This window comes from Procambarus clarkii, chromosome 5 (genome assembly GCF_040958095.1).
Source record: "Procambarus clarkii isolate CNS0578487 chromosome 5, FALCON_Pclarkii_2.0, whole genome shotgun sequence".
NCBI lineage: Eukaryota > Metazoa > Arthropoda > Malacostraca > Decapoda > Cambaridae > Procambarus > Procambarus clarkii.
In genome coordinates, this window is record NC_091154.1 from 35,449,988 (window position 1) to 35,475,477 (window position 25,490).

At 39.6% G+C, this 25,490-nt stretch overlaps 1 protein-coding gene across 3 annotated transcripts in view; it reads right to left on the reverse strand.

Annotated features, from left to right (window-relative positions):
- Window positions 1-4,709: 4,709 nt before the first annotated feature.
- LOC123766080 (extracellular matrix organizing protein FRAS1) overlaps window positions 4,710-25,490 on the reverse strand; it is a 368,121-nt gene continuing 347,340 nt past the window's right edge. For all 3 annotated transcript variants that reach the window (XM_069301124.1, XM_069301135.1, XM_069301113.1), the window contains exons 39-47: window positions 22,556-23,447; window positions 20,547-20,669; window positions 18,796-18,984; window positions 17,851-18,048; window positions 14,729-15,001; window positions 13,102-13,235; window positions 9,015-9,117; window positions 7,788-7,964; window positions 4,710-6,900 (exon numbers count right to left, since the gene is read on the reverse strand). In XM_069301124.1, coding sequence (XP_069157225.1) covers window positions 6,283-6,900; window positions 7,788-7,964; window positions 9,015-9,117; window positions 13,102-13,235; window positions 14,729-15,001; window positions 17,851-18,048; window positions 18,796-18,984; window positions 20,547-20,669; window positions 22,556-23,447 — 2,707 coding nt within the window. In that variant the 3' untranslated portion in view covers window positions 4,710-6,282. The remainder of the gene's footprint in view (window positions 6,901-7,787; window positions 7,965-9,014; window positions 9,118-13,101; window positions 13,236-14,728; window positions 15,002-17,850; window positions 18,049-18,795; window positions 18,985-20,546; window positions 20,670-22,555; window positions 23,448-25,490) is intronic.

Here is a 25,490-nt window from a genome sequence, read left to right on the forward strand (position 1 = left end):
GAAATGTGCCCTTCATTTAGGGGAGCCTGACGGCTGAGTGGACAACGCTCGGTGTTCGTAGTCCTAATTTTCCGGGTTCGATCCCCGGCAGAGGTGGAAACAAATGGGCAGTTTCTTTCACCCTAAGGCGCCTGTTCACCTAACAGTAAATAGGTACCTTTGAGTTAAACAACTGCTACAGGCTGTTTCCTGGGAACATGCTAGTGGCTGTACAAGAAAGTAAGAACTCTTTGTATATATAAATAAAATAAAAACAAAATATATATATATATTAAGTATATACAGTACTGGCATATAGGGAACATTTTGGGTACAGTACATATATTGCATCTTTTTTTATTTTATTTATATCTATAAGAGCTTTATATGATATTTATATATATCATTTATATATAAGTATCTCTCTCCAGCCAGGATATGAACCCATGCCAAAGAGCATGTGAAGTGCCGGGCAAGTGCTTTACCACTGTGCCACGGGGACTACAACTTGTTCCAACTATCTACCACTCTTTTTCCAAAAGTAAAATTTCTAATATTTTTTTGACAGTTTTGTTTAGTTACCTTAAATCTATGACCTCTTGTTCTTGAAGTTCCAGGTCTCAAGAATCCTTCTTTATCAATTTTGTTGATTTCCCTATAATTTTGTAAATAGTAATCATATCACCTCTAGCTTTAGTATATTTAATGCCCCTAACCTCTCCTTGTAGCTCATCTTTCAGTTGCGGAAGCCATTTAGTTGCATGTCTTTGCACCTCTTCCAATTTGTTGATGTGCTATGGGCAACATGCAACCGCTGCATATTCCAGCTTCGGTCTCACTAAGGTTGTGAACAATTTCTTTAGTATTTTGCCATCCATGTACAAAATTTAAAAGCAATTTTGACATTGAAAAACATGGGATAGGCTCCTTGCACAATATTTTTATGTTGTCCTCAGGTGAGAGTATTTTACCTAGAAACACCCCTAGATCTCTTTTTTTTTTTTTAATAAAACTTTTTTTTAAAAGCTTTTTCACATAATTTGTAGGTTGTGTGTGCTGAAGATGGTTGAAGTGAAAAGATAGTGTATAAACTTACGTGCTCACTATAGCCCGTGCTACATGGACACTTCGTTCTGAGTAGCTAAATTTAAAACAAGATAGTGTATAGTTATGCTGTGGCCTCTGTACTCCAAGCAATGCTGGGTAACCCTCTCTAATTGTTAAATAGGGTTAAGGTCCCTGTAATACAATTGGGGGTCTTGGTAGTATAGTCGGGTTCATTCTCAACTCACAATTTGTTTCTGCCTGAAATGCTATGAGTGTTAGTGGCTTTGCAACAATGTAAGAACACCAATGTTATGTGCTCTCACAAACCTACTGTACCTTCTTGTAAATAAATAAAATAAATAACAATTCCTAGTTTGAATCCTGGGCAAGAGAGAGAAATGGTTGGGCGAGTTTCCAATGGCCCTGTTATAAAAAATAAAATAAAATGTTTATTTAGGTAAGGTACATACATACAAGAAATGTTTACAAAGATTGGGTGACTTATAGGTAGAGCTAGTACATACAATGCCTAAAGCCACTATTACGCAAAGCGTTTCGGGCATAAAATGAATTGTGGGGTTCAGTCCCTGATCCCCACAATTCAACCAATTATGTGCCTCTGTAACCCTTTCCACTACTGCCCACAAGATGGGTATGGGGTGCATAATAAATGAACTAAACTAAAAAAAAACTAAACTAACCTGTTCATCTAGCAGTAAATATGTACCCAGGAATTAGTCAGCATGTTGTAATGGTTGCATCCTAGTGAGGGTCAGTAATTCAACTTTGGGGAAGGATCTCGATATAAGCCTAACATGAATATATACACTGCCTGTCTGTCTCTCAACACAATCATTTATTATTAACAAGTAAATAAGAAATTATCAAAGAAGGCACCAAGCAGTTATTATTAACAATATTTATAAATATATACAATTCTACTAGAATTTGCATAAAGCATGCTTACAATCCTATTTTATCTTTTAATATTTCTCTCAATACTTTAGCAATTCCACTTGCATGTTTTTTTTACAACCATGTAAAATCACTCTGCTCAATCTCATTACTTATTTATTTCTTTATATATATATATATATATATATATATATATATATATATATATATATATATATATATATATATATATATATATATATATATATATATATATATATATATATATATATATATATATATATATATATATATATTAGTATATTTTGGTAGCAGTCTTTCCTGTAGACATATATTATTAAATACGACCGAAAAAGTAAGATTAATAATTCTAACACGAATTTTCTCAATCTTTCGTACATTACGCTTCACTGTTGGAGGTAAATCAAAAATCACTTCTCCAAAATTCATTTTTATTTCTAGTCTGACGCGACACGGGCGCGTTTCGTAAAACTTATTACATTTTCAAAGACTTCACAAATACACAACTGATTAGAACTTACGTATCTCTGATTTTATATCTACATTTTGAGTGAGGTGGGAGGGGTGATGAGGCATTAACACAAGACAGAACAAGAGGGGATATTAATAGGGTATTAAAAGTATCAACACAAGACAGAACAGAAACAATGGGTATTGAATAGAAGTGTTTGTAGAAAGCCTATTGGTCCATATTTCTTGATGCTTCTATATTGGAGCGGAGTCTTGAGGTGGGTAGAATATAGTTGTGCAATAATTGGCTGTTGATTGCTGGTGTTGACTTCTTGATGTGTAGTGCCTCGCAAACGTCAAGCCGCCTGCTATCGCTGTATCTATCGATGATTTCTGTGTTGTTTACTAGGATTTCTCTGGCGATGGTTTGGTTATGGGAAGAGATTATATGTTCCTTAATGGAGCCCTGTTGCTTATGCATCGTTAAACGCCTAGAAAGAGATGTTGTTGTCTTGCCTATATACTGGGTTTTTTGGAGCTTACAGTCCCCAAGTGGGCATTTGAAGGCATAGACGACGTTAGTCTCTTTTAAAGCGTTCTGTTTTGTGTCTGGAGAGTTTCTCATGAGTAGGCTGGCTGTTTTTCTGGTTTTATAGTAAATCGTCAGTTGTATCCTCTGATTTTTGTCTGTAGGGATAACGTTTCTATTAACAATATCTTTCAGGACCCTTTCCTCCGTTTTATGAGCTGTGGAAAAGAAGTTCCTGTAAAATAGTCTAATAGGGGGTATAGGTGTTGTGTTAGTTGTCTCTTCAGAGGTTGCATGGCTTTTCACTTTCCTTCTTATGATGTCTTCAATGAAACCATTGGAGAAGCCGTTATTGACTAGGACCTGCCTTACCCTACAGAGTTCTTCGTTGACTTGCTTCCATTCTGAGCTGTGGCTGAGAGCACGGTCGACGTATGCGTTAACAACACTCCTCTTGTACCTGTCAGGGCAGTCGCTGTTGGCATTTAGGCACATTCCTATGTTTGTTTCCTTAGTGTAGACTGCAGTGTGGAAACCTCCGCCCTTTTCCATGACTGTTACATCTAGAAAAGGCAGCTTCCCATCCTTTTCCGTCTCGTAAGTGAAACGCAGCACGGAACTCTGCTTACTTTTTCGGTCATATTTAATAATATATATATATATATATATATATATATATATATATATATATATATATATATATATATATATATATATATATATATATATATATATACTGTATATATATATATATATATATATATGTATGTCGTAGCTAATAGCCAGAACGCACTTCTCAGCCAACTATGCATGGCCCAATTTGCCTAATAAGCCAAGTTTTCATGAATTAATGTTTTTTCGACTACCTAACCTACCTAATCTAACTTTTTCTGCTACCTAACCTAACCTAACTGATAGAGATAGGTTAGGTTAGGTTAGATAGGGTTGGTTAGGTTCGGTCATATATCTACGTTAATTTTAACTCCAATAAAAAAAAATTGACCTCATACATAATGAAATGGGTAGCTTTATCATTTCATAAAAAAAAAATTAGAAAAAATATATTAATTCAGGAAAACTTGGCTTATTAGGCAAATCGGGCCTTGCATAGTAGGCTGAGAAGTGCGTTCTGGCTACTAGGTACGACATATATATACACACACACACACACACACACACATACATACATACATACATACATACAAGAAGGTACATTTGGGTTTATGAGAGTACATACCATTGATGTTTTTACATTTTTGTAAAGTCACTAATACGCATAGCATTTTGAGCAGGTCCTTAATCTAGCAGATAATATTAAGATGGTAATTTCTAGCAAAATTAAGAAATGTTAACAGGTACATTGTAAGAAAATTTGATGAAGATTAGTAGATATATTATAGTAAAATTTGAGGACTATCAACAGGTACATTGTAGCACTTACTTTTAGAACTTGCCTTCAGTACTAGATGGTTTTGATTTACTTTCCCCTACACTTGTCTATCACCACCATTCTTTCGTTGTACAGTACAGTACTATAAAGCAAATTTAATTTACGTCAAGTTCATCCATCTGGAAGCATTCTACTTGTTAGTTACAAACATATCTTTGCCTACATCATAAGCAAACTGCATGTGTCTAAAGAATTCTGAACTTTTATCAGATGTAACTCTCTAATTTGCCTTTCATGAAATTCAGAGATTAGAAGATTAATTCTCTATTTTTCAATGGTTGTATTCTAAGGAAAGTAGGACTAAAATAAAATTTCAACACTGTTTTTTTCTTTATTAAATAAATAAACATTCAATAACTAGTTTGTCAATGTGGCAGTGTCTTCATACACCTGAGAAGTGATTTCATGTAAGAGAAGTGAGCTGAAAATGATGACATACTAAACATTTAATCACATGAGTTACATATCATAAATGCAAAACATTATATCAAAGATATTGCTAAAGAAAATTATCTAAACATAAGTTGAAAGAGAACATCAGTCAGTCTTTTGTCTACTAATATAAATAGACTACACATAGCACCTTTTGAGATTCCAAGTATCATGATCATGATTAAGGCACTGGAGGAGGAATAGTCCTCACACAGCACTGTAGTGAAATGTAGAGTACAGTAATTTTTCTTTAGGTTTGTATTGTTTTTCAGCATCTTTATTTACCTAATGGCCACCATTTCTAGTGGCTTAAGCAGAAACAGGAAGCCGGAGACTTTTTGTGTGCAACAATTACTGCAAATCACAAATTTAATGGAATACATTAGTGGACAACCCAGAGGAATATTATAATGAATGTAACTATTACAACTTTATAAAAGAGGTACAGTACATCAATGCATTTAGTATACTGTAAATGTGGGGTAAGGCACCATTTTATGACAGCACAAGTGAAGAATCTTAAGAGAACGAAGAGAAGTGTTACATATTTCATTCTTGAGTGAAGAGAAGATGGCATATCTTTTTAGGAACACAAAAATAATAGAGCACTGAACATATTCTTGAGTGAGGCACTGGCATAAGGTAATCCAGGTAGGAATTCATGAAACTACGAAGATCATTTTCTATGGAACACTGAACAGTGGGGTCAGTTCTTGTAGCACAGTTTAAGCAATTATTGTGCATCACACAATGATTAGTGTTCTAATTAATCACCACTTTCGACCAGAAAATGATCATACTTCATAGGATCAATTCTATAATATGACTGCCGAGTTCCTTGTCTGAAACTCTGGAAGGAATCACACCGCGATTAATGTTATCATAGGATCTCACTGTTAAGACCCATTTTCTGTTCAAAAAACCAGTCATATCTTGAAAACAGTTATAAGGTGTCCTATCACAGTTAATATATTTCAATAAACAACACTGTAGCCAAACATTTGTAAAACGTCCCACAATTTACCTTGGGACATACACCATCAAAACTTTGATGGACAGTGTTTAAATCTGGCTTTGCTGATGATCACATTTAGTGTTCATGTGAGACTGAATATCAATCTCAGATTTTGCTAGTTTTCTTCGTCAAAATACATTATAATCTAATATTTAATGATTATATTAGTTTACCCATTTTGTGACTTTCAATATTAATGTACTTGCCAACAGAAAATTATTCTTGTATGTTTCCTATATGGCACAGTTTTTTCTATAAATATTTCAATAGCAGAATGGGTTCATATTAAAAAAAATCACATTCCTTTTAAGATTTACAATCATATTGTCAGCTTGTACAGGTATCCACATGGAAAGATGTCCACAGGCAAATTCAAATGTTTCTGTTCATTAACCAAGTTACTCTCCATACAGAACGCAAAACATATATTTGTGATTTAATTGTTTATACTTCAGTTCCTTCATCTTCCAAATTATTTCGAACAGTTATGGCTAATGTCTTCACTTTCACTGTCTGCAAATTACTCTCACTATTGAGAGTCATATTGGGTGGTAATGTTTTTGGTCTCTCTAATACTTTCCCTTCACCTTTTCTCCTGAATTCTTCTCGTTCATTTTTTAAACTGCGCACAACAATTACCTTGTCCTTCCCTGAATTTCTGAAGAATCTCTTCACAACCAATAGGCCTGTGATAATGATGGCCAGCAGCACCACAAGAGATACTATAACGTACAAAACATTGAGGAAGACAGAGTTTTCTGGACTGCTGACAGTTGTGAAATGTAGTTGAAAGCCCCTCATGTTTGTTCCATTACGAACGTGCAGAGATGTTAAGAAAGCAGGAACTGGGAGATCTTCAGAAACATCTGAAATACCTTTAATGACTTTCATTCCCTGAATGATATCTTGTGGTGACTGATTAGATACCAGATCAGTATTCAAATTCTCCCTTTTAAAGTTGCTGTGACCAGGGCTCTTTTGAGACACAACATGAGATAGAGTAGTAAGTAGGGTTGCATCTCTTCGGCTTCGACCACTATTGGGGCCAATTGTATAGAGAACCTGAAAAAACATTAAACTATAATTAATATACACAATAAATAAAATATATATATATACTGTATATATATATATATATATATATATATATATATATATAGAGAGAGAGAGAGAGAGAGAGTGAGAGAGTGAGAGTGAGTGAGAGTGAGAGAGTGAGAGTGAGAGTGAGAGTGAGAGTGAGAGTGAGAGAGTGAGAGTGAGAGTGAGAGTGAGAGTGAGAGTGAGAGTGAGAGTGAGTGTGTGTGTGTGTGTGTGTGTAATTACCTAAGTGTAGTTACAGGATGAGAGCTACGCTCGTGGTGTCCCGTCTTCCCAGCACTCTTTGTCATATAACACTTTGAAACTACTGACGGTCTTGGCCTCCACCATGTCACTGACATACTAAAAGCTCATAGGGTTATATTACACCTATCAAAGAAAAGTTTCAGATCAAGATTAGCATTTAGAAACAAGGTTTTGTACATGTAAATAGCACCTGAGCATGTGTGGAGTGATTGTATGTTTAGCATGTTAAGGGACTTAAACAGAGGGAATGTGTGTTGTCTGAAGACAGACTTTGTTATAGTTCTGATAGTAGATTTTTGCTGAGTAATGATGGGCTTGAGGTAATTTGCAGTGGTTAAACCCCATGCACAGATACTGTTTGTAAGATAGGAACAGATTAGCTCGTAGTATAATGAGAGGAGAGCAGAGTGGGGAACATAATATCTGATTTTTGAGAGTATACCAACCGTTTTTAAGAAATGGTATACCATGTACAGTACCATTATCTATACAATGTTGTGTAACCAGTGTAAAGTTTTCTTAATAAAAAATACTATTACATATTATTATTATTATTTGTGAAAATATTAGCTATTTTATTTATGATACTGTATATTCTTTATTACCTGTAAATACCACTGTTGACCAGAATTAACCTGGTAAAGGCCATCGGTGTTTAAGAGAAATCCATCAACGCCTGAAAACTGTCGAAGGGCATCAAACTCTGGTAGATCCTCAGCAAAGTGTGCCACTATCTGAGGGCTGCTTAAGTTACTCTCACTCACATAGGGCTGCTCACGATCCTGTAAGATTCATATTAATAAAAAAAAAATGATGTGCTGTAACTATTTCACTCAAATCTGTTTCCATCTCTACATGTAATAGAACAAATTACAGTATGTACTTATAGTAAAAAAAAATATTATGATACACTAAGAGAAATCTACTCTTATTATAACCTTCATTTGTAAAAATAGATACGTTGCATATTTACAATTAGCATATTTGCTGTAGCACCTCAGTTTAGGCCTTCTTCCCATCTAGCACCAAAACTCACTCATATGCATTCTATTAATCACTTATCATCATTCACTTATTCAGTATGTCCAAACCATCTTAATAAACTCTCATCTATCTTATAATTTACCGGCTTTTGTACCACACATCTTTTTGTTTTCATTCCATAACATTATCATTTCTTACCTTATATAGTATATCCTTCTATACCACAAATACATCTCAGGTTGTACATTTCTTCAGCTCTAGAATTTTTATTTTTCATGCCAATATCAAATCAACATCTCACATTTGTATACAAGAGTAGGCACTTGCTCTCAGTGCAGCCCACTAGCTGCCTCTCTTCCTTTCTCATTGTTCCTAATCAGGGCTTTCATTGCACCAGTCATGTTTATTTTTTTGGCATACTTTACTCTTAATCTTTCCTACACAATACTCTCTTTTCTCAACTACAAAGCCTAGATATTTAAACTAGCTGACAATTTGTAGGACTTCTCCAGTTGCTCAAATTTCACACATCAGTTTCAGGACCTTTTAGCATTCATCTTTGGGGAACTACAATGAAAAAATTAGGTACAGTACTTCTTGATATTGCAATATTTTTAAATAAATAATAACAAATTCTATTTCATTAGGAAGGAAGTAACATCTTTATGCCCCTCTATTTGTATAGTACATTTGTACAGATTGAGTCGGACCCAGGAAATGTCAAAAGATAAGCAACAAGTTTCAACTGTGCATTATACTCAATTTTTGTTTATTCACTAGACTGAATTCATATCTCAAAGGTATATTAATCCCTGTAGCATGTCTAGAAACATCAATAAAAATATTACCAGAATAAGAAACCTGTGTCGGAGTCTGGTAGATGGTTGTATGCATCCGTACTGCGGCCCCTCATCATACAGTTCTCCCGTTGGGTCATACGTAGGCACATACCTGATTGAGGGAAAAGAACAATATCATAGCTACTTGCAGGATGCACACCTGCACTTAATATTTAACACCACAAGACTATTGCTAGGGGGAGACGTATATATCAAATCCTTCATCATAATCTTCCTCTTGTTCTTAAGCCCCCTTTATTTATTCCAAGGCTTATAGGAACATTTGAAAATTGATATCTGTCTGCAATGAGAACCAAGACTGTATGATAATGTTAAGGAAGTAAGAAGAAATAAACAATATGGTCAAAGTGCAGCTTTAGAAAAGAATGACCAATGAAATGTTATCTCAATTATGGTTTAACAGCATTACCTCAAGGTCAACTAGTCTATTACCAAAAATTATTAAATAAATTGTTAGATTCAGTTCAAACTTTCGTTAGTAAGTTGTTTAAATGTAGAAGAGGTTAAGACAGACAAATGGGTACTTAAGGTTGGTAACGACACAAATTCCTGACAGTTTAAATTAGTTTATAAATTATATTTTAATTTGAGAATAAATAAATTATACAGTATTTAAAACTAATATGTATTACAAGAGACCAAGCTGCAAATATCTACTGTATCTATACACAGTGATATAATTACTATCTTTGAGTTGTACGAATATATTATTATCTTTGATTAATAAATACCCGAGTGATATTATTGCCACTAACGCTACTGTAGAATGTATAGATAATAAAAAATTTTGGAGTTATTATACATTGTACATAATATTCTAATAGTTCTAAATAAAAAACCAGCGTTGAATGTAATGAAACGCCATTTTCTGGGTGAGACCCGGAGGCTCCCCAGAGCTATACCAGGCTGATATGCTAATGTCAGACTTTGGCATCAGTCATGTGTATGGAGTTCTTAGGGCCTACCGGGGACCACGGCCAGAACCTGGCCCCCCTCAGAGAGGCAAGGGGAGCAATGGCCTATAGAAACCCCGTGTGGTTGGAAGCATTCTATGTCTGCCATCGACCGGGTCAAACATCCAGAAAGATAAGCGTCCCAAAACAAACCCCTATTCTGGTAAAAATTGCCACCAAAAGCCGAACTAGTGGACAGAACTCCTCAACAGAAAACAAGCAAACGAGTATGACGTCACACGTCACCGCGCATCTGTCTGCGCAGCTCCCCCCTCCCCCAGAGGGGGAAGGGGGAGCCCCAGACCTTTCATGCCGGCTATCATGAAAGGCATGAAAGGCTTTCATGATAGAAAGTCTTTCATGCCTTTCTTGCCGGCATGAAAGGCATGAAAACCACGAGCACCACCCGCGGAAGCAGGCCAGAGCTGCCGATGCAGAAGCTAAGGGGAGAGGTGACAGAGGTGCCCACTACCTAAAATGCAGGGAAAACCCGGCATCTTCCCCATAGCGGTACCCCAGATCACCCCCAGGAGCTACTGGGCTCTGACCGGAGAATGAGACGAGCGAGAGGCAAAGCACTCTTAGAGAAAATGGACGGAGAACCCCAGCACTGGTGCACCCCGTCCGAACCAAAACAAACTCCCACGGCACATGCACAGGACACGAACGAAAAGTAGCCCAACAGGACGTATACCGGGCGATTCGCTGAAGAAACAGCCCAACGCACGGGAACAGAAGCCAAAAATGGAAAAAGGAGTAAGCAACGACACACATAGCCGGCTCATTAAGGAAACCAATGAACCGAACGGAATCCAATCAGGCCACCAGTAGCCAAATTGGGCTACAAGCAGCCCAACCTGGCATCTCGTACCAGGAGTATGGAAGGAAAATGAGCAGCACCAAGACACAGTTCGGAGAGAAGATACATGAACAAAAGAACGAGACAGGGCCAAAAACTCAAGAGGAAGCCCGGAAGAGGACCAACAAGCCCTAGAAAGGACCGGAGGGAAGTTGCACCGGCAGACAACAGGCGATCCACTAATACGGGAAGGAGCAAAAACCATCCTGAACTTTCGAGAACACAGAAGCAAGTACAAACGATGAAGGCACCGAAAAACCCAGTTGCACCCGAGACCGAAAGGCATGCAGAACCCCAAGAAGAGGGGAACATGACGGAGAAGTCCCATCCCAAGTTTAAAAGCGGTGAACAACGGAGAAGAGTACCCACCGAAAGGACGGAACCAACGGGCGTAAGGGACGAGGAACCGAGCCTGGGGAAGGGCCGACGCCCAACAACTCGTGTGGAGAGTTGGAAGGAAAAACCCCACTCCGCGCAATGTAAGCCCTGCCCAGAGGGTAGAAAAAATCCTGGCAGGTCCCAATGGGGCCAGAGGCCCCCAAGTCAGCCCTTCCCCAGCCCCGGCAACCTACACGGCAGGCCTCGGGGCCGAGCCATCCCCCCAAAGCCCCCAGCCTCAAGAAAAATTGGGGCATCCATGAAAAACACAAAGGAAGGGAGCCCAGTGGCAGACTCATACAACACGGCTGGAGGAAAAAGCTGGAATGCCCCCGTCGCTACCCCGGAAGGGGAATTCCCCGAGACCAACCGAATCTCAAAACCATGGAAGCCCCGCCCTGACCCCGAACTTACAGACGGTAAAGATCCGGATGCAGGGAGGAAGGGGGATGGGGGACCCGACAGGACCACCAAACAAAACGGGGCAGCCTCGGGGCTTCCGGGGAGCAAACAACCTAGTGCGTTGCCACCGAAACTGAACGTGCAACACCCGTGCTGCCTGCACCCACTTAGTCAGCAGAAGACTGGGTAACCGAGCCACAGCAAGCAACAAAACTCGCAGGACCCCGGGCCGAAGGTGTCACCGACCCCACAGGCAGCTGACGGAGGCAAAACAGCGAATGTCACCCTGAGACAAGGAAACAGAGCAACCCTCAAACTCGCACAAAGCGAGGGGGGGACTCCGGGGCCACATCCATCGGGCCCACGCTTCCCCTAGGGGTTTCCCAGGGTCCTGAGCGTTTATTATAAGAGGACTCGTGCTCAGGTAATCCCAGGTAGGGAACTGCTAACCGGCACCCATGTTTACCAAACAACCCTCTAAGAACCGAACCCCCGGGACGTGTACACTCACGGGGACCTAGCAGGGGGAACCACCGGAAGAAGGAAGAGAATCCAGTACAAAGGGGGCAAGAACCAAAGGCAGACCCACCCACCAGGTAGACAAACAAAAATGAAAAAGAAAACTCCTGCAAGAGGACAGCGTACCCAGGCGGAACAGAGCCGGCCGCTATGATTGGTGAAAAACAAGCTGTGCAGTACTCTGCGCCCCTACCAGTGCAAACTGCCCCTTACCCTAAGGTGAACAAGGGAGACAGAACCCCCCATCACACAAAGGGCGGCCGAAAACCAAAAAGTAGATGGCCTAGCAGAAGCAGGACCCAAGGAACTTGTGGAGGGTAACCCCAAGCCCCAAGGGCAGTACTTACAGGGCACCTAGGGAAGGCAACCCTAGGCGCATGCAGCCTGAGTACTGGAGACTCATTCCTGGCTCACACACCACCTAGAAGACAGACACCACACTCTAGGCACAGTGCTGAAACAACCACTGGAGCCGGAGCACACCACCAGTGCCTTTAGCATCAGCCAAAGAACTGATGGGTGGATAACAGGTGTGAAACGTCTGGTCTGGGGCTTTCCCTTCCCCCTCTCGGGGAGGGGGGAGGTGAGCAGACAGAGGCGCGGTGACGTGTGACGTCATACTGTACTTGTTTGCTTGTTTTCTGTTAGGGAGTTCTATCCACTAGTTCGGCTTTTGGTAGCAATTTTTACCAGAATAGGGGTTTGTTTTGGGATGCTTACCTTTCTGGATGTTTGACCCGGTCGATGGCAGACATAGAATGCTTCCAATCACACGGGGGTTTCTATAGACCATTGCTCCCCTTGCCTCTCTGAGGGGGGCCAGGTTCTGAACATGGTCCCCGGTAGTCCCTAAGAACTCCATACACATGACTGATGTCAAAGTCTGACATTAGCATATCAGCCTGGTATAGCTCCGAGGAGCCGACGGGACTCCCCCCAGAAAACACAAAGACTGAATAATAACCCTTCATCACCGGTGCAGAGGAACACTCGCTGGATATAAAGCTGGTAGGCAGAGTAGAGGTCCTGGCTCGGGTGCCACAACACTCTGCCATAGATAGTTTGACCTGGGCCATAGCTTCCCTTATAGTCCACCTCCTGCAAAATATAGTGATGTAATTAATTAAATGTACTAAATAATTATTAAACTACTACTGCAAATTGGTTTAGGTTCTTTTAAGCAAGCAAGTGTGAAATAAAACAGTACTCTATTGTGTTGACCAGTAATGTATTGTATATAGTGCTGACTTACACATTACTGTACTGACTACATTTATTTGATGATAATCATAAATGCAGTATTTCAAACATTTTACTATAATACAAAAACCAATCACTTGCTCATTTGTAACACTTAAAGCACAGTAGCTTGTACACAAATCTTTCTGAAATATATCAGCAACAAGACATTCATGCCATCAAATTATAAAAATTATGGAGACTGATTACATTACTGCAAAATGTAGTGATGTAATTAATTAAATGTACTAAATAATTATTAAACTACTACTGCAAATTGGTTTAGGTTCTTTTAAGCAAGCAAGTGTGAAATAAAACAGTACTCTATTTGCAGTCTCCGTGGTGTAGTGGTAAGACACTCGCCTGGCGTTCCGCGAGCGCTATGTCATGGGTTCGTATCCTGGCCGGGGAGGATTTACTGGGCGCAATTCCTTAACTGTAGCCTCTGTTTAACCAACAGTAAAATGTGTACTTGGATGAAAAAACGATTCTTCGCGGCAGGGGATCGTATTCCAGGGACCATAGGATTAAGGACTTGCCCGAAACGCTACGCGTACTAGTGGCTGTACAAGAATGTAACAACTCTTGTATATATCTCAAAAAAAAAAAAAAAAAAAAAAAAAAAAAGTTTTATAAAATGAATAAACTGCTTGTTCAATAAACGGCTTGTACAATAAGACTCGTTGGTATGCCTTAAAAGAATAGCAGATGGTGGCCTAGACTACACTCTGGTGATGGCTGGGAGCAACATGTATGAGTGGCAATGTTTGTTTGCTTTATTTTCCTCAAGATTACGAATTTACTAAAAAGATTTACTTGTGTTGATATACTTTTACTATTTTCTTCTCAGTTTTGGGTTGATCGCTGATCTCCCAAGCTCCCCTCGCCTCGTAGAGCCAGACTCTGGTCCTAACCTCCAGTAGGCTCTAGTGAGCCTCAGAAGCCTGGTGTAATTCCCCAAGGCTTCAGCTAGAGAAGTTACGGAGGGAGCTCTCCCAGTAATCTCCCAGTAATCATTTCTATAGACAAGTTTGTCCATTCTACATTTAGACTTGGTGAGCTTGAAACTATTGCCTTGCACAAGCCATGTTGAACCTTTCAAAGAAATGGTCCGGACTAATGATCTTGCTTTTTTATATGTGATAGCTAACTTAGTGCATAAAATATATCAGAAAATATTCTAACAAGTGATATTAGATACCCCAAAAATTAAATGTGTTAATGCACATGCTCGCTAAATTACTTGGTTTAGATAATGCATATGTTATCTCTCATAATGAATATGAAGGACATCTGCAAATAAAAACAAACAATTGTTATGAGCATATTATTATACAGTACTTGTCTCCTACCTCCAAGTTGTCAACCTTTCTTGGATCCATCAGGAACAGTGTTGGACTGTTGAGGAGCTGGAAGTCTGTGTTGAGGGTGTAGACAAGAGGAACAGGACGATGGGTTTGTTGAATAGCAATAGGCAATGTAAAATTTGTTGGAGGGTGAGGAGTGCATGGAGGAGGATCAGCCACAGTGTAAGCTTGCGTTGGAGCCACAGTGCAAGGAATCAGCTCAAAGATATACTCTCCTGTATAATCCTTGAGGTTATAATCGCTGGTAGCTCTCCATACCTAATAGTGTAAATGCACAGTTTTAGAAATATGGTACAGCATCTGCTTTTAAGTATATTCTATATTCCTTTATATAGTTTAACCCAATGTTTTTAAAGAACATTAAAAAAGCAAATTTAAATCTGTGCTGTTTTTGTTTGTTATTCTGAATTTATTCAAGCACAGCAGGCGATGAGTCACAATAACGTGGCTAAAGTATGTTGATCAGACCACACACTAGAAGGTGAAGGGACGATGACGTTTAGAATGTGTGTCTGGAAATTCAGCTTGCGGTCAATGAGAACGCCGAGGAATTTGACATCACTTTGTTACAAATGTGGGTATTGTTAATCCTGAGATTTATTTGATTAGAGGATTTATTGTCAAACAAAATATAGAAAGTTTTGTCAATATTGAGGGTGAGTTTGTTGGCAGTTAGCCAGTGATGGACTTTATTTAGCTCAGTATTCACTGTGACATTTAGAGCAAGGGGGTCAGGACTGGAGTAAACGAAGGTCGTGTCGTCAGCAAATAGAATTGGTTTGAGATGTTGGGAGGTATTTGGAAGGTCATTAATGGTGATGAGAAAGAGGAGAGGGCCAAGTATGCTGCCCTGGGGAACACCAATGTTGATGGGTAGGATGGGAGAAATTGAATTATTCACAGAAACATATTGGAGCCTGTCAGTAAAGTAAGACTTAAGGTACTGCAAGGAGTGACCTCTGACTCCATAATGTTGTAATTTAAGAAGAAGGTTTAGGTGGTTGACAGTGTCAAAAGCCTTACGCAGGTCCACAAATAACCAAATTTTTAAGTCGATTATGAGAATGTGAGAATTGTGAGAATTTCTCACAATCGACTTGAAAATGGTCCAGAACGGACCGAAGCGTCGTCGTCCCTTCACCTTTTAGTGTGTAGTCTGGTCAACAAGCACAGCAGTTATTTTTTGTTTATCTTTCATGTGGTAGGGAGACATTAGTCCAGAGAGAAATGGAGTACAATATAGAAAAAGTAGGTTACAGATGTAGAATAAATTACACTTGCCCATTCACCATCTATTACAGCCTATATAATAAAATTAATAACTCCTGCTGTCAGGGACAGGAAGCCTGTGTGTATATATATACTTTAGGGCATGTATAATGCAATAGAGGTGCAATAGGCATGCAGAGAGAGAACTATGGATCCTTCCTTGCCTCGGGCCTCCTCCCCAAAAGCCATTGGCATCTGGAGGTCAGGTTGGGGAGCTCCATGCTCTCCTCCGGTGCAGGGGTTTTTGCTCTTTTGGTCTTGGTGGCAGGTTTGTTCATTTGTAGCCATCTCCTTTTCTGGTGAAGAATGAGATGGTGGCTTTCCAGATGGGTCCTTGGGTGGTTGATACTTGGTTGGTTCGGCCGGAGGTGCATCATGTGTTGTATCTGGCAGTGGCTCTTCTCTGTTATTTGCACACCACGGCCTCTGTGACCAGGATGCACTTTGAGTTGATCCGGTTTCCCCTTCTTCTCTGTTCCAGGGCTCGGGTTTCCCAGGTCGTCCGCAGGGTTATTCGGTCCAGCCAAACCTGTGGTCTATCCTCGTGCCCATGATGTTTGCAAATTTGCTGCTTTAGCTGCCATTTTTGGTAACGTTTTGAGCTGACGTTTGGGTGCAAGGATTTTGGAGGTCAAACAGAGTCTTGGCCGCCTGTTACCTCATTAATGTTCCTGGCCGCCTGTTACCTCGTTAATGTTCCTGGCCGCCTGTTACCTCGTTAATGTTCCTGGCCACCAGTTACCTCGTTAATGTTCCTGACCACCGGTTCCCTCGTTAATGTTCCTGGCCGCCTGTTACCTCATTAATGTTCCTGGCCACCTGTTACCTCGTTAGTGTTCCTGGCCGCCTGTTACCTCATTAATGTCCCTGGCCACCGGTTACCTCGTTAATGTTCCTGACCACTGGTTCCCTCGTTAATGTTCCTGGCCGCCTGTTACCTCGTTAATGTTCCTGGCCGCCGGTTACCTCGTTAATGTTCCTGGCCGCCGGTTACCTCGTTAATGTTCCTGGCAGCCTGTTACCTCATTAATATTCCTAGCCCTAGTCGGGTGTGTGTCGCTTTGGTTCACAGGTTGCAGCCAGTTGTTTCAATTTCACATTGAGATGTGAGTGACGGCCGCCTCCGGGGTTAGTCCCTCTTTTTTTTTCTGTGGTTAGGTAGCTCTGTGGGAGCCAGAGAGGCTCTCCACAGAAAACCAGCATTGAATGTAATGAAATGCCATTTTCTGGGTGAGTCCCAGAGGCTCCCCTGCAACCCTTCCTCTCTCCGGTTGGCGGTTTTCGTGTTTTGATATTTAGCCTCTGAACTAGGGTTGGATGGCTAGCATGTGGGGGATCTGGAGCTCCCCCTTCCCCCTCCCGGAGAGGAGGGAGCTGCACAGACAGCCGTGCGGCGGCAGTTGTGACGTCATGCTTGTGTGCTTGTTTTCAGATTGTGGAGTTCTGCTTGATAGTTTGGTAGCAATTTTAACCAGGTGGAGTTTGTTTTGAGATGCCTATCTTTCTGGGTGCCTAACCTGGTAGATGGCAGACATGGAATGCTTCCAACTACATGAGGGTTTCTATAGGCTATTGCCCCTCGTGCCTCTCTGAGGGGACTAGGTTCTGGCTTGTAATCCTCGGTAGGCTATAACTCCAATGAAATTGACTAATGCCATGGTCTAATACATAAATATCATGCTTGGTATAGCTCCAGGGAGCCTCCAGAGAGAGTGAGTCTCCTCCGGGACTCACCCAAAAAAATGGCATTAAAGAAATCATTTTATTTCTAAACATGCTCGAACAGTAAAGATTGCCAAATATTTGTATTAACATTATTATACACCTATAATAATTACCTGTTCTGGCCCATCCCAAGTAGAAGCTGTCCATAAGAGCTCAAGAGAAAATAAGATATCCAATTCCATTGGAGCTTTGAGCTGAGAGTTGAATTCATCCAGGTGTGGGTGATGTAACACAAACTGACCACGAAACTTTGCCATAGTTTTTATATCAATTACCAATCGACCAGATTCATCTATGGAAATTCTTGTTACCTGAAAGTGGAGAAGTTACTCAAAGATATTATGCAGTGTACACAAAAATTGATATAAAGAAAATAATATACAGTATGTGAATCTTTAAATGTGCGTAGTCATCTGTGTTCCTGGGGAATGGGCTTCAGTTGTTGGAGCTTGAGTTTTACCATGCACCTCAAAGATACTGAGGTGCAGCTCTGAAAGGACATGTTATTTCACTCTGCATTTTTTTTCCAATTTTGTCTCTGCTTTGGTATGAAAATTTGGGTGCTTTTGTTATATCCTGTATATTGTATATACTCTCCTAGCAACAATGTTTAAAAAAAAAAATCCATAAAATTATGTGCTAAATTCCTTATAATGCTCTTTTATGTCAAGTTTCTTGATTGCAATCCTTTCTAAAGTCTCTACAATGTCATACTGAACAGTGAGTTTAATTTTCAAAAGGACATAATTGTTTTTCCTGTTGGAGGTAGAAACTAAAAACACTTAAATTATGGTTAAAGTGCACTTAAACAGCATTTTTTTAAGGTACTGTACTGTATTCTTCAAAAACACAAATCTAAACATTATCATTAATTTACAAATTGGAAAAATAAAAACAAAAATTTTAGATTTTGTTCATTCAGGTAGTAATCACACCAATATTTCAGTCCTAGTTTTAAGAAATATATATTTTTAAGATATTAATTCTGAGATCAATTCTAAATCACAGGTCCCTCCAAAAAAAGAATAACATAATCAAATGAGTTAAATATTAGTCACCTGTATTTTAGCTGTGAGAGTTGGCTGGGTGAGTAGCCCATGGTGCCACAACAGTGTGTTGTAATAGAGGGACACAGACAGTTCTGTTCTGTGATCAACCGATGCCCAGCCTGGAGGTGACGTTGCATATACGTAAGAGATGTACAAAGGTACTCGTACTGTCAGAAAGCTCTGTCCACCTGAACCAACCTAAAGGTAGTAGTAGATACAGTTAAGAGAAATTATTAAAATGGGAAGTAAAAACTCATTACCGTATTTGATATCTCTGATAGCTTAGAAAATACAGTACGGTATGTATTTTCTCAGGCACTTCACTAAAAAAAAAAAAATCGGCATAGGATTTTACAAGAATTTACTTTAAATAATTTGAAAATAAACTGGCCTATTTATGGGACTGGAGGCATGAACCATTGGGATTAGGTGAGAGGCTAGAGTCTGAGTAGCTCACAAACTAATAAACCAAAGACGAATTGAAGAACATGGAATTATGAAAGTGAAAAACACGATGGCTAAAACACAGGCAACACAGTCAACCTAAATGGAATAGCATTAGTTTGGAAAAATATTTTGAGTAAAGTGTTACATTGAATAATCAATTGAGTCATCAATCCTGCTTGTAGATGTCATCAGTACAGTAATACTGATGACATCTAAATCTCTCATCATAAAATATGCGAACAATACACAGATTTACAAAAATGTTTACGATCAAGAGGATATTATAACCTTGGAAATGATAAAAAGGTTTGCAAATTCTGACCAGTATTAAACAATAACAAATACTGCTTGTAGGACACAACAATGCACTCGCATTGCCACACTCAAAACAATGTCTTGTTGCCATCAATAGAAAATTAAAAACCTTACCACAATAGTTCATGAATCATTGAAGGTAGCACCGCAAGGTAAGGCAATTATCAAGAGAAAGCACCAAGCCATTACGACTATATAATACTTGGAAGGGATATCAGGACAAGGATTTAGGATAGGTTGGAGGAGAGAAATGGAGGAATGGTGCTCAACCACTTGGATGGTTTGGCACTGAACGCCGACTTGCAAGAAGCGAGACCATCACTCTACCATACAGTTCAAGTAACAGCAGTAATGAAAATAGGTACTATAAACCCAGACCACTTCTGCAAGTGATCTAACATGACATACATAAGAGCCAACAGCATCAAGCTGTTGTTATAATGCTGAGCGATAATGCAAAACACATGACAAGATACTGTATTCTTTTTCCAAGGGAATAACAAACCTAAGAAAGTGTGCCCACCAAAGCTGTCAAAATTAAGATAGTCATACTGTTTGAAACAGCTGGAAAGATTATTCAAGCAGAAGAGTGCCCTTCACATGCAACAGTTGTCATGTTCCTGCCATGTCTACTAAAAGAAAAATTTTATTGATAGGATGAAATTTAACAGATCTACATAAACTTACAGAAGAAAACTGTACTGTCAGAAATAAAATAAATATTTAAAAGCACTATGCAAATCCTTGAATAATTCTAAACTTTAATGTAGAATTAACAAATCAAATACTCACACTAAAAGATGCATGATATTCCTTCATAATTGCCTTTTACACTCAATATGCCACTAATGCACCTAATGTGCTTCACTGTACCATTAAATTCCATATTTTACTAGCTAATGAGAATACAATTTAAATAACTATTATTATGAAATATATTTATTGTTTTCACTCACAGTATGAGCATTATCCATTTTCGCTTATTAATGAGAACACACCTGAAAATCGGACACAACTTGACCACCACATCGGTCCACTAACTGGGACATGGAGAACCAGGCAGAGAAGGTCCACATACAGGTCCTGAGGTTTAGATGATGATACAAGAGCAAGGATTTGTTCTGGAATAAAAGGCATGGAAGGTTAATAGTTGAATTTTCATAAAATATAACACAAAAAAGTGGCTATGGAGCTACATTAATGAACTTAAAAGACAATTTTCATTCAAACTAAAGCATTTCAATATTCAAGTTGGAATGAGTTTAGAACTGTCCTCGTCATTCCAATGATGAGGACAGGAAGCCGGTGGCTTGTTGAAGGTCCCCCCCATTTGACTTTATGATCCTCTCCAGGTGGCTTTTAAAACCTAACAGAGTTTTGGTGTTTCTGACTTCAACCGGTAGGCAGTTCCATGGATTTATAACCCTGTGGGTGAAAAAGCATCACCTGTTTATAGTCCTACATTGAGGTCTGTTGAGCTTAAAACTGCTGCTCCTTGTTTGTGTTACATGTGACCTTATGAAGAAGTTGTCAGGATCAACATCCTCCAACTTGTTAAGTATTTTAAGTTTCTATGAGATCTGCCCTATCATGCCTAGTTTGCAGTGTTGTTAGGCTTGTATCCCTCAACCGTTCTTGATACGAGAGATGACTTAGCTCTGGAAGGACTTCTGTTGCCTGGTGTTTCACTTTCTTTAGAGCAGCTATGTCCTTCTGTAAGTGAGGTCTCTATGCCTGGATACAGTAGTCCAAATGTGGGTGCACCAGAGATTTGTACAATTGAATCACTACCTTCTTTTCCTTAAAGTCAAAGGTATGCTTGATTATTCTGAGGGTTTGGTTAGCTTTTCTGACTGCTGCTCCTATCTATTGTGCAACTTTAGTGAGTGGTGGATTTTGACTCCCAGGTCCTTTTCTTCATCAATCTGCTGTAATAAAATAACATTGATTTGGTAGTTGTGGCATGGGTTGTTATGCCCCACATGTAAGGTCTTGCATTTGTCAATATTAAAATGCCTTTGCCAGTTTTCTGACTATTTGTGGAGTATATGTAGATCTTTTTGTAAGGCTTCAATATCATTATTATTTCCCACTTTACCATAAATCTTTGTGTCATCTGCAAATTTGATGATGTGGCTTGTAATATTCTCATCTATGTTATTGATGTACTGTATATGACAAAAAGGGTTGGCCCCAAAAGAGACCCTTGTGGGGACCCCACTTAAATTTATTTATCAGATGCTTTTTCAAAATATGTGTATGCAATCCCTGCATTTTGGTTTGTTTCTAATGTCCTAGTAATTTTGTGACCATAAGGTGAGAACTGAGGTGACCAAATTGAAAAAGAGTATGCACATTTTATTGCTTGCGCGCTCACGGGTAACGTGCAACCAATTTCTTGGTTTGTTGCGGGTGGTACGCCAGGCTTTTGAACCTTATATGCATATATTCCTGTAGGGAATTCTATTGTGAACACATTGATACCAAAATGAAAAACCTAGGACGAGAAGTGAGGTGACAAAATTGAAAAGAGTATAAACTTTTCAGTATTACCGGGTGCTCCCTTGGAATGCCCGGCCCACCTTGGTGTGGGCGCTCACTCACCTAAAGTGCAAAAGTGTTAACCTTTAGATGGTGGCATATGTTACTTAGTGTATAAGGGTTTAGACGAGGTTAATACAGCTTATATTAATTAATGTTTATGATGGAAGAAACCTCTGAGAATTGGGCTCTGCATGTAATTCCCTATATTTACCATGGTTGAACATATCTGTGGCTATTATTACCTAATAAATAAATAAACCTTGATATTATAGTATACATAAAAGTCATTAATTGTAAGAATAATTTTCCATATTTTTAACTGTCATTTGGAAAGAATAAACTCATCAAATTTATTTAGTTTCTAGACTTTTAGATTTGTGCATACAAAAGTGACTGGGCTGCATGAATTGCAGACTTCAAAGGTTAAGAAATTTGAATCTGTAATAAATAGACTCAGACTTACTTCTCTTAGATTTTCATCCCATTGATGTGGTCTGGGATGAGGGGAATACGGTAAAGGTGTCTCAGCCAGAAAGCCAACCAAAGGATCAAGGTTAGAGCACATGTGATGCACTCGGTAGAGCTGCTCGGTCAAAAGATATCGTAAGTTGTGAAATGGAAGCGTTGAGAGTATTGGTACCATGCCATCTTGATGAGGGATCTCCACATGAATTTTAACTGTATTAGGATGATTTTCATCTGTAGAATTGATGTATGAAAGAGTTGCCATGAAGGACTGGCTTTGGAATCCACCGGGTTGTCCTGGTACAAGTGGTGTCTGACATATCCCATTTTGAATGCCAACAGAAGTTGCTTTACTTCGTAAAGGTATTCCAAATACACCATCATTCTTGACAGGTTGAGCAATACATCTTACCCAGAAGTGCCGCGCGAAGAACATTGAATCTAACACCTTAGTGTATGGACTAGCAAATAAGGTGTTATCGGTAAGTGAATGGAAGGGAGTAAGACTACCGGCACCATCAGCAGGAACGGCAACCTCCCATGAGTACTGGATAGAAGTTGAATTTATCCCTGCTTCAGCACACATGTCAGTAGTAACAGCACTCTCCGGGTATCTCATATCACAGGGTGTAACACACACTAGTGGGTACCCAGGACTAGCAGGCTCCCCAAGGTGTTCTGCAATATTGTCATAATGCAATAATGAAACGACAATAGGAGGTGCAGGAAGAACTGAGCTACCAGAAGTTTCATGGTCTAAGATTGTTACGGAGGCAGAAGTGATGGCTCCAAGTTCAGCATTAACAGGATCGTCGGGGCCCAACACCACAGAGAATGTCTCATGCCGCTGCCGCTCTGAGTTGTGTACAATTGTGATCTCGACTTCAAACCTGACGGAGAAAAATTCAAAATTTAGAAATTATTTAAGTAGATTTTAATAAGTTTATGTTCTCATACCCATAAAGGTAACTTATCTAACTTATATCTGCCTATATTTACAGAGTTAACCTTCATTTATTTCAGATAATCTTTATTTTCAATACAGTATGAAAAAAGAGTACAGTATTGAAATCATAAAATGGTCAAACTAAATCTTTTCTTAATTTTTAGGAAGCTTTGTAAGCATTGCTTATGAACTTAGACCACTCAGTTGCTCTCTTAGGCAAAAATTGCCATGGCCACCAAGAGTAAAAACCCAGCGTTGAATGTAATGAAACGCCATTTTTTGGGTGAGCCCCGGAGACTCCCTGGAGCTTATTGGGCTAATGTATGTTATATTAGACCGGGACATTAGCTATGGAGTTCAGACCTACCAGGGACCAGAGCTGGAACCTGGCCCCTTCAGAGAGGTTTCAGGGAGCAATGGCCCTGGAAAACCAACTTGTGGTTAGGGTTTTTTCCTTATTTGCCATCGACCGCGGTTAGGCACCCAGAAAGGTAGGCATAACAAAACAAACCCCACATGGTAAAAAACTAAAACAAAAACTGAACAGATAGGTAGAAACTCCCTACAATCCCAAGGAAACAAGCAAACATCACACTTTACTGCCATTCCTCGCCACCACACACCACAACAAGACAACAGAACGCCACACAGGCAAACACCGCCCAGGAATTTGAGGCCAGAGAAGCGTTTGTCCCGGTTGACATTAGCTTACGAACTGGAGTGCTAGGCAGCCGACGGGGTGAGGTTCAGGGCCCCAACCCACCCACTCTCGGGGAGGGGAGGGCTGCGCAGACGAGCGGCACGACAATAAAGTGTGATGTTTGCTCGTTCACTTGTTTCCTTGGGATTGTAGGGAGTTTCTACCTCCCTGTTCATTTTTTTGTTTTAGCTTCTTACCATGTGGTGTTTGTTTTGTTATGCCTACCTTTCTGGGTGCCTAACCCCAGTCGATGGATGATAAGGAAAACCCCCAACCACAAGTTTGTTTTCCAGGGCCATTGCTCCCTGAAACCTCTCTGAAGGGGCCAGGTTCCAGCTCTGGTCCCTGATAGGTCTGAACTCCATAGCTAATGTCCCGGTCTAATATATATATATATATATATATATATATATATATATATATATATATATATATATATATATATATATATATATATATATATATATATATATATATATATATATATATATATATATATATATATACACATATATATATATACAGTGGTACCTCGGAATGCGATTGTCCCTGTATGCGAGGTTTTCGGAAGGCGAGGTGTATTTACTCCAAAAATTTGTCTCGAAAGGCGAGTTTGGACGCGAGTTTGTTGATACGCGTACAGCCGACCTAGCGCGTTCGTCGCCCCTCCGCCCCGCCGCCCCTCAGTTTATTATTGTCTCGCGCTCAGTGACTACCCCCACATCAATTCTTCACGTGGATTTTCAGTGTTTTGTTGGATTTTTGGTGATTTGTCTATACAATTTGTTATTATATATCTCACCATGGGTCCCAAGAAAGCCAGTGGTAAGGATAAAGGCCAGAAAGCTCATGTGAGGATGACAATAGAGGAGAAACAAGAGATCATTCGGAAGCATGAGAACGGTACACGTGTTGTTGAACTTTGTAGGCAGTACAACAAAGCCACATCAACAATATGCACTATACTTAAGAAGAAAAATAAGATTATGGGTGCTAAAGTGGCAAAAGGAGTAAGAACATTAACGGCACAAAGACCACAAATACTTGAAGAAGTGGAAAAGTTGTTATTAATTTGGATACACGACAAGGAGTTGAGGGGTGATAGTGTTTCGGAGGCCATTATTTGTGAGAAAGCCAGGGTGTTGCACGAAGACCTTCTAAAGAATACCCCTGCAACGAGTGATGCAGATAAGAAAGAGTTTAAGGCAAGCAGGGGCTGGTTTGAAAAATTTAGAAAGAGAAGTGGTATCCATAGTGTTACAAGGCATGGGGTTATGTGATGTGATT